Here is a 16,434-nt window from a genome sequence, read left to right on the forward strand (position 1 = left end):
TCCGCTTTCTACACTGTGGGCAGGCTGCGGGGCTGGGCTGAAGGAGGTGCTGCCTGTGGGTTCTGGGAGGGGGAGAGACATGGGAGTGCTGAGGGGGACCTGGGAGCCCCTCTGCACACCCTTTCCCTGGACAAACAGAAAAGGGACATCTGGCCTCTACCCCCTCTTCACGCCAAGGAGCCAGCAGTTCAGCACAGGAAGGGGTCTGCCTAGCCTGCTAGGACACCTGGGAGGGGACAGTGGGAAAGGAAGGCTCTTGCTTGCTCTCCTGGGGGTCTTGGAGAGTCTCAGTTAAGACTCCTGCAGGTGTTACCCCCCAGGACAGTGTAGGGCCCTCTTGGTTTTCTGCATGCCCAGAATGCAAGATGGTAGGGAGCTGGCAGCCTGTGGAGGTGCCCGGCCCTGCCTCTGGCCCTTTTCTTCCTCTCTCTCTCTCTCTCTCTCTGCTTTCCCCAAATTCTTGCTTTCTCTTCCTCCTTCTCCTTCCTCCCTTCTCTTTTCCCTCACCTCTGCCTGCCCCTGGCTGCCCTTGCCTTACAACCTGAAGGGAAGGTGGCCGGCCAGCTCCCGCATCTCAGGGAATAGGGACAGTGGCGTGTGATCAGTGGGGAGCAGAGAATCCAGAGAGTCGGAAGCCTGCAGCAAACAGGACGTCCAGAGATGGGGAGACAGGGAGATGACAGCTGCCCCCACCCCCGCCCAACATCCCAGAGCCCAAACCTCAAAGGAAAGAGAAGGCTGACCTGTGCACCTCCCTCAGGTCTATGGAGAGAGGCACAAGTCCTCAGAGGCCATCCATTGGCAATGCCAATACTGTGTCTGTCATTGAGTATCCATGGCCATTAATGATGGCCTTTAATAATTCATCATTAGCACCTCTACTATAGAACAGTGTAAAAACGAAATTAAAAATACGGCCTATAAATGAAGCCTTACTCACATACAAAATATCCAGAGGTGCATGGGTCCTACTGATCAGTTTATCGATGCATTTGCTTGGTGATGTCGGTCTGCCTGACACGCTGCCCAGGCAACCCCACCTAACTAAACCTTTGGTGCCCACGACTCTTGCTGTCCAGGCTCCATCCCCATCTGGCCCCATGGGGATCTGAAAGCTTCCTGAGCTCAACATCCAAGACTCTACCTGGCCAGTACCTACCTGAACAGGATCACTGTCTCCTCCACAGCCCACATCTGTCACACAAGCCAGAAAGGGTGACCATGATTCCCACATATGCACCCACTACCCGTTTTATGGCTTTTCTTTGCCTGACATGATGTTCCTTCTCTCTGTTTGCTCCAAGCCAGGTTCAAATGTCCCATTGTCCCTGCCCATTCCCCTGTCCACCCCAGGCTGAGATTGGCCCTCTGAGCTCCCAGAGGCTGCTTCCACATCCATGTCACCACATCCCACCCTGTTCTCCCCAGGCCAGAGGCCAGGTCCCTGTGCATAGTCTGTAGATATTAGGGAGAAGGAATAGTAAGAATGTGAGAGAGGCGCCCCTTACCTGTGCGCAGGCGTACTAAGTGTGAGAAAGAGCAGTGAAAACCGCCCGGGGCAGGGGAGCCGAAGGCAATGACAGACAGGTCCTCTACCTGGGCAATGCCATAGAGTAGCCGGGAACCCCTGGGCTACCAAGCATTTGAAATGTGACTAGTGACTGAGGGATGCAATTCTTACTTTTATTAACTGTCATTAATATAAGTAACTCTGTGGGTTGGTGACTACTGTGTCAGGCAGCATAGCTCTGAGAGAGTGACCGTGCCTCTTGCCTACATGCCTGCAAATCTACTTGTGGATGTGTTATTGCGTGTGTGTACCTGTGTGTACCCATCTGTGGGCTGTAGAGGTGGCAGGCCCACGTGGCAGTGCCCCACCTTGCGACCTCATGTCTGTGTCACGTGGTATAGGGATGGTGTGTGGTTTCAGTGTGTGTTCAGGACAGAAGGGGAGGGGGACAATGGAGCCATTGTACCACACTGCCAACTCAAGCCCTCCTTTCCGCTGACATCACAGCTGCCCTAAATACAGCTGCCAGACCCTGTCTGGGGACCCTCACTGTGTCCTGCATGGTGGCATGGTGCCTGCTGCTCTCAGCTCTGCTCCGCAGGATTTGCCTTGGTCCTCTCTGTGAGCAGGAAAACTAAGTTCCTATGGCTAACTTTTCAGTCAAATCCAGATGGAAAACTCTAGAAAAGGAGGAGCTTTCAGTTGAATTTTTTATTTTCACCACTGTCCTGGAACCCTGGGTCCCTTCGGAGGCCTGATCCCATCCATCTCCTGGCAGGATTTTCTATATCTGGAATCTGGTGGGTTTTCCCTCTTTTTTCCTCCCCGCAGCATCTCACCCCTTAGTTTTCCAGGTCCTCTGACTTTCCTAGACATTGGAGCTCTTGACAGGGAGGAGGGGTGGGGGAAGGGCTGACTCGCTGGAGTGTGGAAGCCTTGGCATGGGGGTGGGGGCTGCATGTGGGACAACGTGGGGCTGTTCACAAAACCAGTACCCACTTGGGGAGGCCTGAGCAATGATGTGAGGGGGTGAGGCAGGTGCCTCTGGGGGTCCCTACTTGGGTCTCCTGGTAGGTGCCCATGAATGGGAATGTGCCTCGCTCTGCCCACCCACAGGTGTCCTATCCATGGCATGAGGTCCCACACATGTGTGGAGGGGTGTGTGGTGGAGAGGTATGCGGGGGGGGGTCTGTACACAATGAGGGCAGCTTTGTCACATGTGGGGCAGTGGAGGAGATGCCATGTGAGCTGTGGAAGGCATGGGTCATAGCATTTGGGACATATGTGTCCATAGGCATAGGAGGGTCCTCCTGTGTGAAGAAGGATAGACGGGATATGAGTAGGGAGGGTGTGGGGAGATGAGGAGAGGGTGAGTGTGGGGACAGACTATCACCTTGAAGTCCCAGCACCAGTGGGAGCTCTGGTGCTAGTGAGAAGCCGTGTCTCTGTGGCCCTCTGGGTGTGTGCTCTGGAAGGTACCAAGTTGGGCTGGGGGGCATGTGGATGGCCCAAGAGGCAAGACCCGGGGAAGAGGGCTGGCCTTTATCTGGGAAGGTGACAGATCCTTAGACCCTTGGAAATTACAACACTGAGCAGAGGCTGTGCGAGACCAAGCCAGGGAGGAGATGAGTTTGATACCCACGGGTGCAGGAAAAATTGGTATTCTCCTCACATAGGACAATGAGGGACCAAGAAGAAGAGCTACTGAAAGAGAAGGGCAGAGAAGCAAGGAAGGGGACAATGGTGAGCGGAGGTTGGGGCTCAGTGGTAGTAGTGAGTGCCCTTGTCTAGCACGGGTGAGGCACTGGGCTCAAGCCTCAGCACCGCATACAAATAAATTAATTAAGTAAGTAATTAAATAAAGGCACTGTGTCCATCCATAAAGTAAAAAAAATTATAAAAAAAGGAGGACGATGAAGGTCATTGTCAGGACCCAAGCATATTCTAGAGCAAGGAGGCTAACATCCAAGTTCTAGGGGACTCACTTCTGTGGGACAAACTCTTTCACTCCCCACCAGGGTTCCCCGGATGCAAGCAGGAGGGCTGAGTGAGCAGGTTCAGTAGAAAGCATGACTGAGTTCTGAGCCGGAGTCGATCTGGAGCAGAGATAAAGTAATCTGGAGTCATGGAACCTGCACCTTCCCCTAAAAATAGAATGTGAGCCACACATGTCATTTTTTATTTCCTAGTGGCCACGTTAAAAAAATAAAAAAAGAAACAAGCAAAATTACTTTTAATATTGTCTTTTATTGAGCCCAGTATCTCCCCAAATATAATTTCATCCTTCTACTTAACAGCACCTCTTTAGTTTGGACCGGGCACATTTCAAGTGGGCAGGACAGCGCCACACCACATAGCAGTTCTGTACCAAGGAGAGTGCGAATTTAGGCGTCCGCCCTAATTCACAGGGAGAAGCTGAACTTTTCAGAAGGCCTAGGTGAACATGGAGTCCATTTAGCCTGGGTCTTAAGGGAGGCAGGGAGACCTCAAGGACAGCTGGCCTTGGAGAGACTGCAGAGGGCTTGTGTATAATCAGGTCCCCAACTCCTGGGAGCCATGAGGGTGCCCTTGTCCTCATGAAGTCCCCCAACAGCTCAAGGCAGGTATGATCATTGTTTCATGAGTGAACAAGGTGTGGCAAAGCCCCATCCAGTCCTGCTCAGGGGAAGTGTGCCTCCAGGGGCTGAGGCCTACTGTAGGTGGTGTGTCCACAGGTCTGTCCCATTGAAGGGGCTGAGGAAATGTGGAGAGTCAGGCCACGTGTTGTCAGGCCCAGCCAACAATGGGACTGGAGATGGGAAGCAGAGTGTGGGGCTGTCTGGGGGTGGAGGTGGGGCTTGGGGGCAGCTGCCCCTCTGCCAGGGTTTGTGGGGAGTGGGGTGTGACTGTGGTAGACTCTTGCCCTTCTGGGAGGGGCTGGCAGCGCAGCACTGAGTGTGACTGAGTCTTCCCTGTGCGCCGCTGGGCAGCTGGCTGTCGCGTGTGTGTGCCTGGGCACGGCTCTCCGTCCTCTGCAGTCACGCCATCCTCCGGCTACTTGTCTGGGCCACTTCCTCTCAGGCAGGCGGCCAGACTCCCGTGTGCTCCTTGGAGCTGAGCGGGGAGGAAGGTGCTGCCAAGACCCCAAGACCAGGCCGGGAAACAGGGGGCGGGGAGCTGGCCTCGCATTCCCCCATCCCTGGCCAGCACAGGAAGAGCACAGAGGAGGCCCAAGGTCTGCCTGCCGCTGGGGCCAGACGGTGACTGGGGAGACTGCAGCCCCCTCCTCAGGGGGCCAGGGCGGGAGGGAGCCAGCCCAGGCAGCAGGCTGGCTGCTCCAAGCCTCTGGACTGAGCAGATTCCCTGCAACTTCTGAGCTCTCCATCAGATGATGGGCCCAGGGGAAACAGAGGCGCCCTGGTCTGTCTGGGTTTGCGCCTAGTTCTTAAGGAGGCTGTTCCTTCTCTCTGGGCAAAGGGCTGAGCATAGTTCTCAGTTTTCTTATCTATAAAACGGATGTAATGATCCAGGAATCTCAATCTAAAGCCTCTCCTCCCCCACCCCCAGTGCCCCATGGCCATTAGGTAGTTAATGAATGCACTGAGCACTGAGTCCATAAGCATTCATTGAGGCTGGCAGAGGCACAGAGCTGGCGCAGTGTGTGCCCCCATGTGGGTAGAGGGGGCACCTAGAGCCATCTGTCAGCAAGCACTCATTGAGCACACACAGAGCGAAGCAGGGAGCCCACGGGGGCATCTCTCAGAGAGCAAGGAGGACTGTGAGGGGGCCCCAAGGCCAAAGGCAGGCTGGGAGGCCTCTTTGAGAACATGCCGTTAGGGCAGAGACCAGAACTGCAGCCTTTAGGGAGGTGTTGGGGTGAAGGAATGCTGGCGTTCCCCAGCAGAGAAAGGGTGAGGCGGGCCAGGGTGCTGGGTGCCAGGCCCTGGCTGGATTCTCTTGCAGTTGCCACCTAGAGAAGCCTGAGCCATTGTCCCTGCTCTTCTGCTTTATCTGGGTCACCTCTCCGGTTTGATCTCAGACCTGCCCTCACATGGGAGTGGTAAAACTTGAGACTGGAGGAGGCACAGATGGCAGTGAGCTGGCCCACTTTGGTTGTAGCCACCTGGAAAAATAACCTCGGGCCCCTGCACAGCCAGCTGAGCTCTCCCAGGCTCCTGGGGAAAAGGCACTCTGTGGCACTCAACTCAACGAGTATTCTAAGCTGTGCAGATTCTCTTGTCCTTTCTCTGGAGGAGCCACCAGGAGGGGAGCCCTCAAGCCTGGGGCATTCTGTCCTGCCTCCTAACCTCTCTCCATTTCTAGATTGGCTTCTCTCTCGACACAACCTACAAAGGGACCCCCTCCAAGGGACTGTGACAGGTGTTAACTAAGTTTCCAGGTCAGAGCTGAGATCTTCTGCTTGGCGAGCCCCTCAGTCCTCCAGCCGCTTGCTTTGGGACCTTGGGTCAATCACTTCCTCTCCATAGTTCTCAGTTTTCTTATCTATAAAACGGATGTAATGATCCAGGAATCTCTCATTGTCAGGTTCATATGAGGGCTGCATATAGCAGCAGATCCTTCCCTCTTCCTGAAAATCTGAGCAAACAGCAAAATGCTAGGAGCCCAGAGTTGGCTGGCAGCCTCCGGGGACTCCCAGAAGGTCAAAAGGGAAATGTAGACAGTGAGGACCTTGGGAGGCTGTTAGGAGGAGGCTGTGGGGAAAAGCATGCTGGCAGCTTCAGATGAGCAGGGCAGCAGGCATTTTATTCTGGGGGTCCTGACTCCAAACACCCTTAGCCCTCCCCACCTCATCCCTCTGCTTGTTCAGAGCCTGGGGTCCAACTGGGCCAGGAGCAAGAATCAGCCAGTGGGAGGGGTCTGCAGCTCTCTGAGTGGAGAGAAAAGGGAGTCTGAGATCAGGGCTGGAATTGGAAGCAGGGGAGACAGTCAGGAGGACAGAGAGAGACAAACCCCGGTTTGGGTCGCCTGCTTCCCCACCTTGACCTCTGACCCTGAGTGCTCAGCAGCAGCGGGAGGTATAACCTTGACCCTGCTGAGCGCCCCCTGCCACGAACTGGCTGGTCTCTGGGCCCTGCCTTGCCCTGACCTCATCACCCCATCTTTGAGACAGAGGCCATCTTGTTTCCAGAAACGAGGCTGGCGCTGCCCGGCTGGACCTACCTGGCAGAGTGCTCAGTGCTGGTCCAGGATGAGGGGCACCTGGGCGCTGTCCACGCGGGGAGGCAGCCGCTGGCCCGTGCGCACGTTGAACATGGGCAGGGTGGAGAGAGGCCGGGGCACCTCGCGGCTGGCTGCCATCTGCCGCAGCTCCTCTGTGTTCCCGTGGATGGTGTAATGGTGGACCATCTGAATGCTGGAGACATGGGCAAGGAGTCACTGTCAGGGTTAGTCCCCCAGGGCCTGGCACTGCCTCTGAGCCACCCTGCAGGCTGCCCCACCACTTCTTGGTGGGGAGTGGGAAGGGGGCTTACACAGCATGTGGGATCAGGGAACAAACAGGAAATTCCATGATGTCTGTTTGCGCCCAGTGATGGGGACACAGGCTCTGGGTGCCGACAGTCTGAACTCAAAGCTGTGTGTGCCTGGCAAGTTGCTTAACCACACTGTGCCTCAGTTTCTCCAACAGTAAACTGGGATAATAATGCCCACCCTCTAAATTGTTCTGAAGATTAAATGAGATTGTGTCTCAGTGGTAGATAATGAGACACAGGCTTAAATACATCCACAGTGGATATATATTTGCAGAGGCCAGTGTTTTCTAGGCTTTATATTGTTTTGGCTTTTTAGTTGTTTTTTTTTAAAATGTTGTTATATTTTATTTTATTTTCCATACTGGAAATTGAACCTGTGGGTACTCTGACACTGAACTACATCCTGAGTCCTTTTTATTTTTTATTTTGAGACAGGGCCTCGCTAAGTTGCTTAGGGACTTGTTACATGGCTGAGACTGGCCTCAAATTTGTAATCCTCGTGCCTCAGCCTCCTGAGTTACTGGTATTGCAGGTGTGCTCTGCCAAGCCTGACTGCATTCTGCTCTTGTATTCTGATGACTCCTGGTCCCTTCTAGCACTCAGCTCCTTCTCTCAGTACTCATTCCAAACACAGATCTTCTAACCGTCTCCCTTCCCTCCTGTCTCTTTGTCCGTCTGGTAAACCTACCGTCTCCCTGGCCTTCTCTCACTTCCTACTTTTGCCAACCTGTCTCCCTTCCCGGAACACCTTCCCCATGTCCTGCTGAGACACGGGCATCTCATCATTTGGCTCCTCAGGCTGCTCTCTGGCCCCTTTATATCCTGACCCCCACCTCCCAGCCCCAGCTCAGCCTACCCCATCACTGGCCCTTGTCCCTGTCTGTTTCAGACCAAGGCTCCTTTACGCCCAGCCTCAGGCTCCATCCTCAGCCGCTGGAAGTCCCAGCAGTACTGAATGGCTACGCCTGTGGGGGAAGTCCTTCCTGAGCTCTAGCTTCAGGTCCTCCTCAGAAGACTCAGCCTTGTTTTCATCTGATGCCCTCACTTGCCTGCTTTCTGCTGCAGGGCCGAGTTTCAGTTCTTCTGAGGAGCTGGGTAGCACCACGGTTAAACAGGAGGACCAGCTTTGGGTTGGAACCTGGGTTCCAATGCTTACTGCTAAGTGACCTTGGGGCAAAGGACAACCCCCTCTGTGCCTCTATTTCCTCACCTGCGATATAGTTGTATGTATTAAACCAGTTAATCCAGGAAAATCACCCGGGGCCATCCTCTGGTCAGGCTTGTAGCCAGCAGTATCTATGATTATGGGACCCTTGCCCCAGGGGTGTGTCCAAGCCCTTTTTACACAAACCCATCCATATTTGTTGGCCCAGCGTGGTGACATTTCCCCAGACTACCTGGTTTCCTGCTGGTTCAGAGCAGGGACTTCTCATTCTAAACAATAAGAATTGATTTTCTTAAGGGTGGCTGGGGTCCTGGGCAGGCTGAAGCGAAACCTCACTTGTCACCAAGTTACTGATCAGGTGGGGGAGGGAAAATTGTCCCCAGCCCTGTCTTAGTTTCAGTGAGGGCCCCAGTTAGAGCCTGAGAGGTTACAGAAACGTGTGCCACCTCACACAGAATGGGCCACAGTCCCCAGGGGGGAGTGGGACCCAGTCAGGGGAAGAAGTGCTGTCTAAGGCCAGGGGAAGGTTAAGGTGAGCTCTTGAGTCTGGAATTTGGCAAATGGAGTTCTCCAAAACACAATTTTCCATTCCTGAGCAAGGAGAGGCTGAGGGGAGAGAGCAAGACAAGACGTGTGTGGGTGCTGAGATAGAGAGCCACTTAGTGACATCTGGGAGGGAGGGACTCCTCGGTGGGTCCCTCCCACCCCAGCCCCACATCCGGGCTCCTTACTCTGGCAACACACAGGTGGAAAAATATTCTGGGGATATTTTCTTAGAGCCAAAGCAGATGCCAGGCCCCTCGGTGCCTTCCCCCCCAGGCCTTCCACATCAGCACTAGAACAGAGGGACGTGTAGACCGGCATTCACACACGTGGCCCGAGGTCTCACCCAGCTGACACGTGACCCTGTATGCTGTGCATCCGGCACAGTGTCTTTGGGGCCTGGAGGAGTTTGTTACCAGTTAAATCTGATAGAGGTGAAAAATAGGCCGCAGAATCACAATTTGTGGATAATTTGGAAAAATGGCAGACATTGAACAAAGCGGAAAAATGGAATTTTGTGGAAATAAATCAGCACAAAACCCAAGATGATAAAGGCTAATATCACACTTGGCAAAATTGGTTATTGATTCCAGATTGACCAGGGAAGCAGATTTCCCCGACAATATCAGAGCTACATAATTGACCCAAAGCAGAAAGCAAAGAAAAGACGGGTCACAAGACAAAATCACAACAGAGACAATTAATCAAATTTGGCACCACCATCACCACCCCCCGCCACCAAAACTGAGGAATGAAATCCTCCCTGTGAAATTTATATGGAAAATCATTGATCTCAACTACCGGGTTGGGGGGGAGTCTGTAAAATAACAATGAACACAGAAAATAAAAGCAAAGCCCTTTGACTGCTTTGCATAGAAAGTTGTTTGAGGAATAAAATCGACCTACATAGATCAAGGATTTTCATTTCTGCTTACACTGGAAAGCACATTCCCCATAAAAATTATGTTGGTATAATTCTGATGTTTAAATGTTTGTATTCTCCCGACTCAGAGGAACAAAGACCCAGTGAGCAGAGATGGTGAGATCAAGCCGGTGGTTTAAAGCTGAGGGCTGAGGACACCCTGCAGTCCTCTCGGGCACAGGTACATAAGCGTGCAAATCTGGGCTGGACCCTTCCATGTGGTCCCCAGAAGACACAGCCCTCACCCACAGGGCACCTGGAAGGTCAAATACCCACACTTCAGGCTCTCCTCCTGTCTACCCTGCCCAGGAGGGAACTATGGGGCCACTGTGACCTCTGCAGGATTCTGGTGGCCTCACAATGCCTCCCTGAGGTCACCACAGAGATAAACCCACCACCCCCTGACCCCACAGCACAAGACTGCAGAGGCCAACCGTGGGTGATCATCCTTGGTCCTCCTTCTAGCCACCCAGGGCAAGGCGAAGCCAAAGCCCTTCAAGAAAGCCTCTGAGGAGAACAGGAGCCAGGACGCAGCTCACCCACCATCGAGAGCGGCACAGTGGAGACTTCCAGCCGCCACCCTGGAGGTCCCTGCACCTAGCTCCCTTCAGCCATCCCAGGGAGAGATGCAGAAAGTCACCTTGCTGCAGTCCCCATCCGTACCCTCGGCTTCAAACGCTGCCATGGGTGGAGGCCAGCAGGCCAGCGCATCAGGAGCCCCTAACAAGAGTGAGAACGCACACTGCACCTCCCCCAAAGGCCACCGGAAGCTCAGCATGTCCAAGGTGATCATGAGGGCTATGGCAGAAAAGGGGACACGCCGCTGCGTATCCCTGGCGGCTCTGAAGAAGGCTGTCACCAACAACGGCTACAACATGGCCCACAACATCTGGCGTTTCGAGCGTGAGCTCAAGAAGCTGGTGGACAACGGCATGCTCCAGCGGGTGACCGGCAGGGGAACCTCGGGCTCCTTCCGCCTGGGCAAGAAGCGGGCCTCCAAGCTTAAGGCCAAGAGACGGCAGCAGCAGCAGCAGCGGCGGCAGCGGCCGGGGCACGGCAGATCTGGGCAGCGCCGGTCTGGGCAGCGCAGGTCGCGACTGGGCTCCAAACAGGGCCACAAGCGGCTTTTCAAAGGGGTTCGCAGGGTGGCCAAATGCCGCCGCCATTAACAGGGCAGGCCAGCCAAGCAGGCAGGAGTGCCCGGTGCCACAGGCTCAGGGCAGTGAGAATAAAAAGGAATCCCAACTTACTCCTCTCTGGCCTCCTGGACTCTCTGGGGCTCAGGGAGCAAGAGGGGAAGAGGGCTGGGGTTTGGGAAGGAGGGGCAAAGCTGTGTAGGGGGACCAGAGACAAAATGAGATGGATTGGGGAAGGACAGGCAGAACCAAAAGCGTCCATAGCTGTCACAGTTGCATCTAGGTCCTTGCACGGGGAGAATCTGAGGCTAGAAAGACTGATGGAGTGATTGTGTAGTGGAGTGCAGCCTGGAGAGTGTGTGTGTGTGTGTGTGTGTGCGCCCACCTGAGAGATTCTCAAGCACTTTCCCCAGGACAGTAACAGGTCCCCCTGCCCTTTGTTATAGCAGACTCTTCTATGACCAGAAATAATGCCAGATCAGGCCCAGCACCCACTCAGCCTGGGGCCAGGGCTCCAAGGTCAAGGGCAACCCCCTCCATCTCAAGAGTAATCTAGTTTGTCTCTGTTGCTTATGGAGGTTGGGGAGCCCAATGGGACAGTCAAGGGGGGTTCCCACCCAGCCCCCAGCTTTCTCCTACTTACTCAGAGGTGGCCAGGTCTCTCTTCAATCTGTGGAAGAGTAAGGGAGAGGGTTAGTCCTGCTCTGAGCTCACCCCTGGTGTCCCCAGGGCTGCAATGTGGGTGTTCATCATAATCTGGTCCCAGGCTAGGCAGGCCTAGAGTCCCAGCTGCCCAGAAAGGGGCCCCTCACTCTTCCTCTAGCTCAGAACCTCACTCTTTGAGAGGGTCCCACACAGCCCAAGAGCCACAGGGGCCCCTTGGATGTGAGAGCCACCCTGCCCTCCATTTTTCCCCACACTCACCGTCCTTCTCGCCGGCAACACATGACATAGGCCAGCAGCAAGGTAAGCAGAAGGGCCACCAGCAAAGGCAGCAGGAGAGTGACCAGGAAATCTGCCAGGAACTCTTGGGCTGTGGCCTCCGTAGGTGGACAGAAGAATGGGTCATACTCCAGAATTCCGTCGCCTGGGGTGGTCACCTCATCCACCGGCTCTGGCACTGACTTATCCACCTGCACAGAGAGCCCACGGCTGACCCAGGAGCTGCTGGCTGGACACAGCAACCTCCAGGGGACAGGTCAGAGGTTACAGGGCTCTACTTTATATGCCCCTATGCAACCACAAGGATTCTTCCAGCCTGCTGCTCCTAGCTCATGTGACTAGCAGGACAAACACTTGACCAGGAGACGAGAGGCCAATGCTAGGAGAAGTAGGATTATGCAATGGTTAGCGTCCAGTTCTAGGGTCTGACTGCCTGGGTTTGAATCCTGACTCAGTCTGGTGGTTCACTGGGGAGGTTTGCCTCTGTGCCTGGGTTCCTCATCTGTAAACTCAGAGTGATCACAGTGTACCTGCCTCCCGGGGTAACAGGCTGAATCATGCTTAGTGTACAATTCCCAGCACATACTGAGTGCTCAGATGTCATCAATGACAAGTCCCTGATTGTGGGACCATGAATGAGTCCCTGTCTATTGGTCCACTCCCAGGAACAGAGAGCACCAGTGGTTTCTAGCCTGAATTGGCATCTCTAGGGACCCTTAACATGCCAAAGCACTGTAGTGAGCCTCCCTGGTTTATTACTTGGAAACTCTCTGCTTCTGTTGCAGGTGTGTATGCAAAGAGGCACCTCAGAGAGAAGCAGACAAAGCTGTCACACAGAAGCTCTCAGTGGGCAAAGGGTTTGGGGACTCCCCTGTGGGGAGTCATTACTGGATTTAGCTTTTGGGCTGGGCAGATCTGGACACTAGGAGCTGGAGACTCCAGATGTTTATCGTAGACTCTGTCGCCCTCTTGTGGCAGAAGGTAGAACTTCAGAGGGTGTGTGTGTGTGTGTGTGTGTGTGTGTGTGTGTGTGTGGTGTGAACAAGACAGAGCACAAACTAAAGTTGAGACTGAGACCAGGGATATACAATACACACCGAGCTGGAGAAGTCAGAAAGGCTGGAGTGAGAAGCAGCAGGAATGGAGGGAGAAACTTGAGGGGGCCATGCCCCAGCCCCAGGCCTGGAGCTAGTTCACTGCTTACCCGGGTGCAGGATCATTGGGATTAATGGAGCACCTTTCTTAACAGACATTTGGGAAGGCTTGTGAAACCTTGTTAATTGGTGAACACTTTAGGCCCCCTGGTTTTTCTACACTAGATCTCCTCTTTACCTCAAATCAAAGGGGTTATTCTTTCATCCATATAGGTACTCAAATCCCTAAGAAGCTATCATCTAGGCAAATGATGAGCTTCTGTGTCTTGAGCATGATAACTCCAGGATAGTTTGCATTTGTCTAAGAGGAGAGACAGTGTAAGATACCTGGCACAGAGTTGGCATGCAGGGGAATCCAGCAAGAGGGAGCTATCTCTTCTTGATTTAGCAGAAGCTTGGTTTTAACCACCTGAATAAAAATGGAAATAAATGACCCACTCCTCACCAGGGACACATTGCACCAGTCAACACGGAAGTGAGGTGCCAGGTTGTCGTAGCAGGATAGAAGTGGAGGCTGGCCCTGGGCACAGCGGGCGTGGCTGTCAGGGGAGGCAACCATCTTCAGGCAGGTAGAGAAGGGTGAGGCAGAGCCCACCTTGATGTACACCCTGGGCACAAGTGAAAGCCAAAGTCAGCAGAGTGGTGGTGGTGGGGGGCACCTGGGCACCACTCTGCTGGGGGTGTTGAAGCTGACCTGATTGTAGGCTGGGACCTGGGGATGGGATGGAGGGTGGGGCAGAAGCATGGTGCAGCTGGGGCCCAGCAGGAGAGGTCCCAGCCTCCTCTCCCTGAGATCTGGGGTAACGGTGACAGGACATAGAGCACCCCACTCTATTCCCCCAGGGATGTTCTTGGATGGACCTGCAGGAAGTGCAGGATTCAGGGTAACTGGGGTTTAGGCCCACGAAGGACAAGAAGGAAGCAAGGGTTGGCTGGAGGGGAGTGGATGGCCGTGTGACTCCAGGAGGAGATGGACGGACATGGCGAGGATGTGCAGTGGGGACAAAGCCCTACCTGGAAATTAGGGGGAGTCCCTGCTTCATGCCCATCACCCTGATCCCAAGTGGACAGCCTGTCCTTTAGGAAGCCCTGCTGGACTGCACACTGACCCTTCCTTCCGGCCCTCAATGGGAAGAGGGACACGGCCCCCACGGTCTAAGGCAGAAGTGATGTTGAGCAGCTGCAGCTCCCCGGGCTCCCAGAGCCCTGCCAAGGCTGTGAGGAAGCGGTGGGCAGGCGTCAAGGGCAGCACCTCCTCCACATCATGGCTACGCACCAGGAACTCAGCTTGGTAAGGCAGCCAGGGGCCTGGGAAGCCAGGTGAACACTTTAGGCTGCCCTAGCCCCCGGTTCTGCACCCCCACATCTTTCCCAAGCCTCCCCTAAGCTCCTTCCCACATCCCCACACACGCCTTCCTGCCCCCAGCACCCTGAACCTCACAGGTGCCAAACGCCCTGGCCCGACCCCCATGGCCTCAATGACTCACCCAGCCTCACCGTCTGTGGGCAGCGTGGACAATAGCACCGCCTGAGACTGGACCCCCAGCCAGCGCTCATTCCCTGAAAGCTACCAATGTCACATCCTTCCTGGCCCCCACTCTCTCCTACTGTCCAAGCCTCTCCCTTCCACAACCACCACTCCTCCCAGGAGGTTCCTCAAGACTGGCATTAGCTGGGAAGCTGACCATACCTTCCGGGTCCCCAATCAGCAGCACCAGCCTCTGCCGAGTGGTATCAAAGCTGTCCCGGTTGTAGGCTGTGACCTGGGGGGTAAAAAGGGGGATGTGGGGTTAATCGGGGACCGTGGCACAGCTGGGCCTGGCAGAGAAGACTGATAAGGAAACTCAGTTAGAGGTAATAGAAATTCTATGTCAATGACCATGAAGGAACTCAATTCCCGTGGGTAAGGCTGCCCCTAGGAGGCCAAGGTGACCCGCCCCCGGGAGGTTCTGGGGGTCCCTGCTGGCACCTCGATGACCTGGCGCCCACGATCTTCTGGGGTGGCGGTACCATAGAGGAAGCCAGGGTTGTAGGGGCTGCGCTGGGTGTAGCGGAGCCACCGGGGCAGATCTGGGTGTCCCTGCAGGTGGGCGTGGTAGGTGATGCGGACGGTGGGCGGGACAGCTGGTGGAGGAAAGAAGAGGGGATTGGATGCCTGACCAGAGCCCAGGGCCAGGCACCCCCCAGCCCGTCAGGTGCCCACCAGGTCTCTCACCGATGTGCTCCGGAAGACGCAGGAAGGTGGCATGATCCAGTGTGTGCACAAAGACACGACCCACCAGCGGGTGAAGTGTGGTCTGCTGGGCCTCCGTGCCCCCCAGTCCTGCCAGGAGACCTGAGGGCACCCCACAAACCCCAAACACACGGATGGCCTCAGTCCTGTCAGAGCATAAGCTCCATTCCCCACCAAGCCCTTGCCTCTGCTGTCTCTGAGCAAAGGAAGACGTGTTGGATTGACGGGAGGGCTCCCCCCTCAACAATCTAGGCCCCTGTTGGGGTCGCAGTGGGCAGGGACTAGTGTTTGACTGGGAGGGGTATGTGGGGTGCATCTGTTAATGACACTTGGAAATGAACCCCATGCTGAATGTCTAGGAGGCTGGTAGGGACAGTGGGATGAAGGAGCCTTCAAAGGAGCCATCTGGAACCCCGAACCCCCACCTGCCTTCCCTAATATGCAGGGAAGATCAGGGCTTACACTAGAGGCCATGGGAAATCTAACAAAGAGGACATGCCTCAGCCGCCCCACCCTCCCTCTTAGGGCCAAATTTAGCCCGGGCCTGGAAGAAGCTGTAGCCCAGCCAGCCCATTAAAGGGCCCATGCATGACCCTACGGCCTCTGCACTCAGGCCCACCTCAGCCCCCGGACAACTTCAGGCCTCAGACCTCCCAGGCCCTACACCCCGGAGCCAGCTCCCAGCCCCTGGATACTGGCCTGCCTTGATGCCAGCACCCCAGAGCCCTTCAGGCCCTACCTTGCCCTCCACAGATCCTCCCCTAAGGACCCCCATTCTTCCATCTCATCATCCGAAAACCCACCCTTCATCCTGGACCTCCCCCTGAGAAAGTCCCCAACTTGCCCACAAGGAGAGGAATCCAGATTAGTGCTGCTACCATGGCTGCCCCAGCCTGGCCGGCCCCTGTGAGTGACAGAGACAGAGGCAGGGAGAAGAGGAGGGAGGGAGAGAGGGAAAGAGGGAGGGAGGGGGGAGGGACGAAGGGAGGTGGCCCAGAGCAGCTGGGTCCCAGCCTCAGCCTCGGGGGGCCCTCCCCATTGCCACCTAGAGCAGGCACTGAATCTAGGGTGGACACCCTCCTCACAGTGTCCTTCCAGTCGGTCGCCCCCTCCCCGTAGCCACAGTGATTTCTAAACCACCCACCTGCCTACTTGAGATCTTCTAAAATCCTAATGGCCCCCATTGTTCTTGAGTTCCTAGTAGCTTTCAGGTCCATCCTGTCTAAATCTCTCCACTACACTATAGACACACACACACACACACACACACACACACACACACAGGCTCCTCCAGGGAATTTCTGCCTGAAATTCCCTCCCTCCCTCCACCTCACCATCCAAACCAGCCAACTTTGGCT

The 16,434-nt window shown here is 55.1% G+C and overlaps 2 protein-coding genes across 3 annotated transcripts; one reads left to right on the forward strand and one right to left on the reverse strand.

The window, feature by feature from the left end:
- Positions 1–3,795: 3,795 nt before the first annotated feature.
- Positions 3,796–15,981, reverse strand: Sgca (sarcoglycan alpha). 2 transcript variants are annotated; one of them, XM_071602963.1, is made up of 10 exons: positions 15,921–15,981; positions 15,059–15,178; positions 14,813–14,967; positions 14,534–14,606; positions 13,953–14,151; positions 13,289–13,451; positions 11,672–11,880; positions 11,391–11,417; positions 6,671–6,863; positions 3,796–4,603 (listed from the first exon to the last, which is right to left on the reverse strand). In XM_071602963.1, the coding sequence occupies exons 1-9, from the start codon at positions 15,955–15,957 to the stop codon at positions 6,683–6,685; spliced, it is 1,164 nt and encodes a 387-aa protein (XP_071459064.1). In that variant the 5' UTR covers positions 15,958–15,981; the 3' UTR covers positions 3,796–4,603; positions 6,671–6,682. The 2 variants fall into 2 exon arrangements, with proteins under 2 accessions (XP_071459064.1, XP_027780600.2); XM_027924799.2 differs by lacking the exon at positions 3,796–4,603 and adding an exon at positions 6,200–6,377.
- LOC139702397 (histone H1.9-like) lies at positions 10,295–10,780 on the forward strand. Its single transcript, XM_071603487.1, has one exon. The coding sequence runs from the start codon at positions 10,295–10,297 to the stop codon at positions 10,778–10,780; it is 486 nt and encodes a 161-aa protein (XP_071459588.1).
- Positions 15,982–16,434: the final 453 nt, after the last annotated feature.

The sequence above is a fragment of the Marmota flaviventris genome, chromosome 17 (assembly GCF_047511675.1).
Source record: "Marmota flaviventris isolate mMarFla1 chromosome 17, mMarFla1.hap1, whole genome shotgun sequence".
Lineage (NCBI taxonomy): Eukaryota > Metazoa > Chordata > Mammalia > Rodentia > Sciuridae > Marmota > Marmota flaviventris.

Excerpts from the sequence above, each read along its gene's own strand:
- LOC139702397 (XM_071603487.1), top strand. The coding sequence starts at position 10,295 with ATGGGTGGAGGCCAGCAGGCCAGCGCATCAGGAGCCCCTAACAAGAGT.
- Sgca (XM_071602963.1), bottom strand. The coding sequence starts at position 15,957 with ATGGTAGCAGCACTAATCTGGATTCCTCTCCTTGTGG. Across the intron at positions 14,968-15,058 it reads GCGTCTTCCGGAGCACATCG|CTGTCCCGCCCACCGTCCGC; the intron begins GTGAGAGACCTG and ends TTCCTCCACCAG. Across the intron at positions 13,452-13,952 it reads ATTGAGGGCCGGAAGGAAGG|GGTGTACATCAAGGTGGGCT; the intron begins GTCAGTGTGCAG and ends ACTTGTGCCCAG.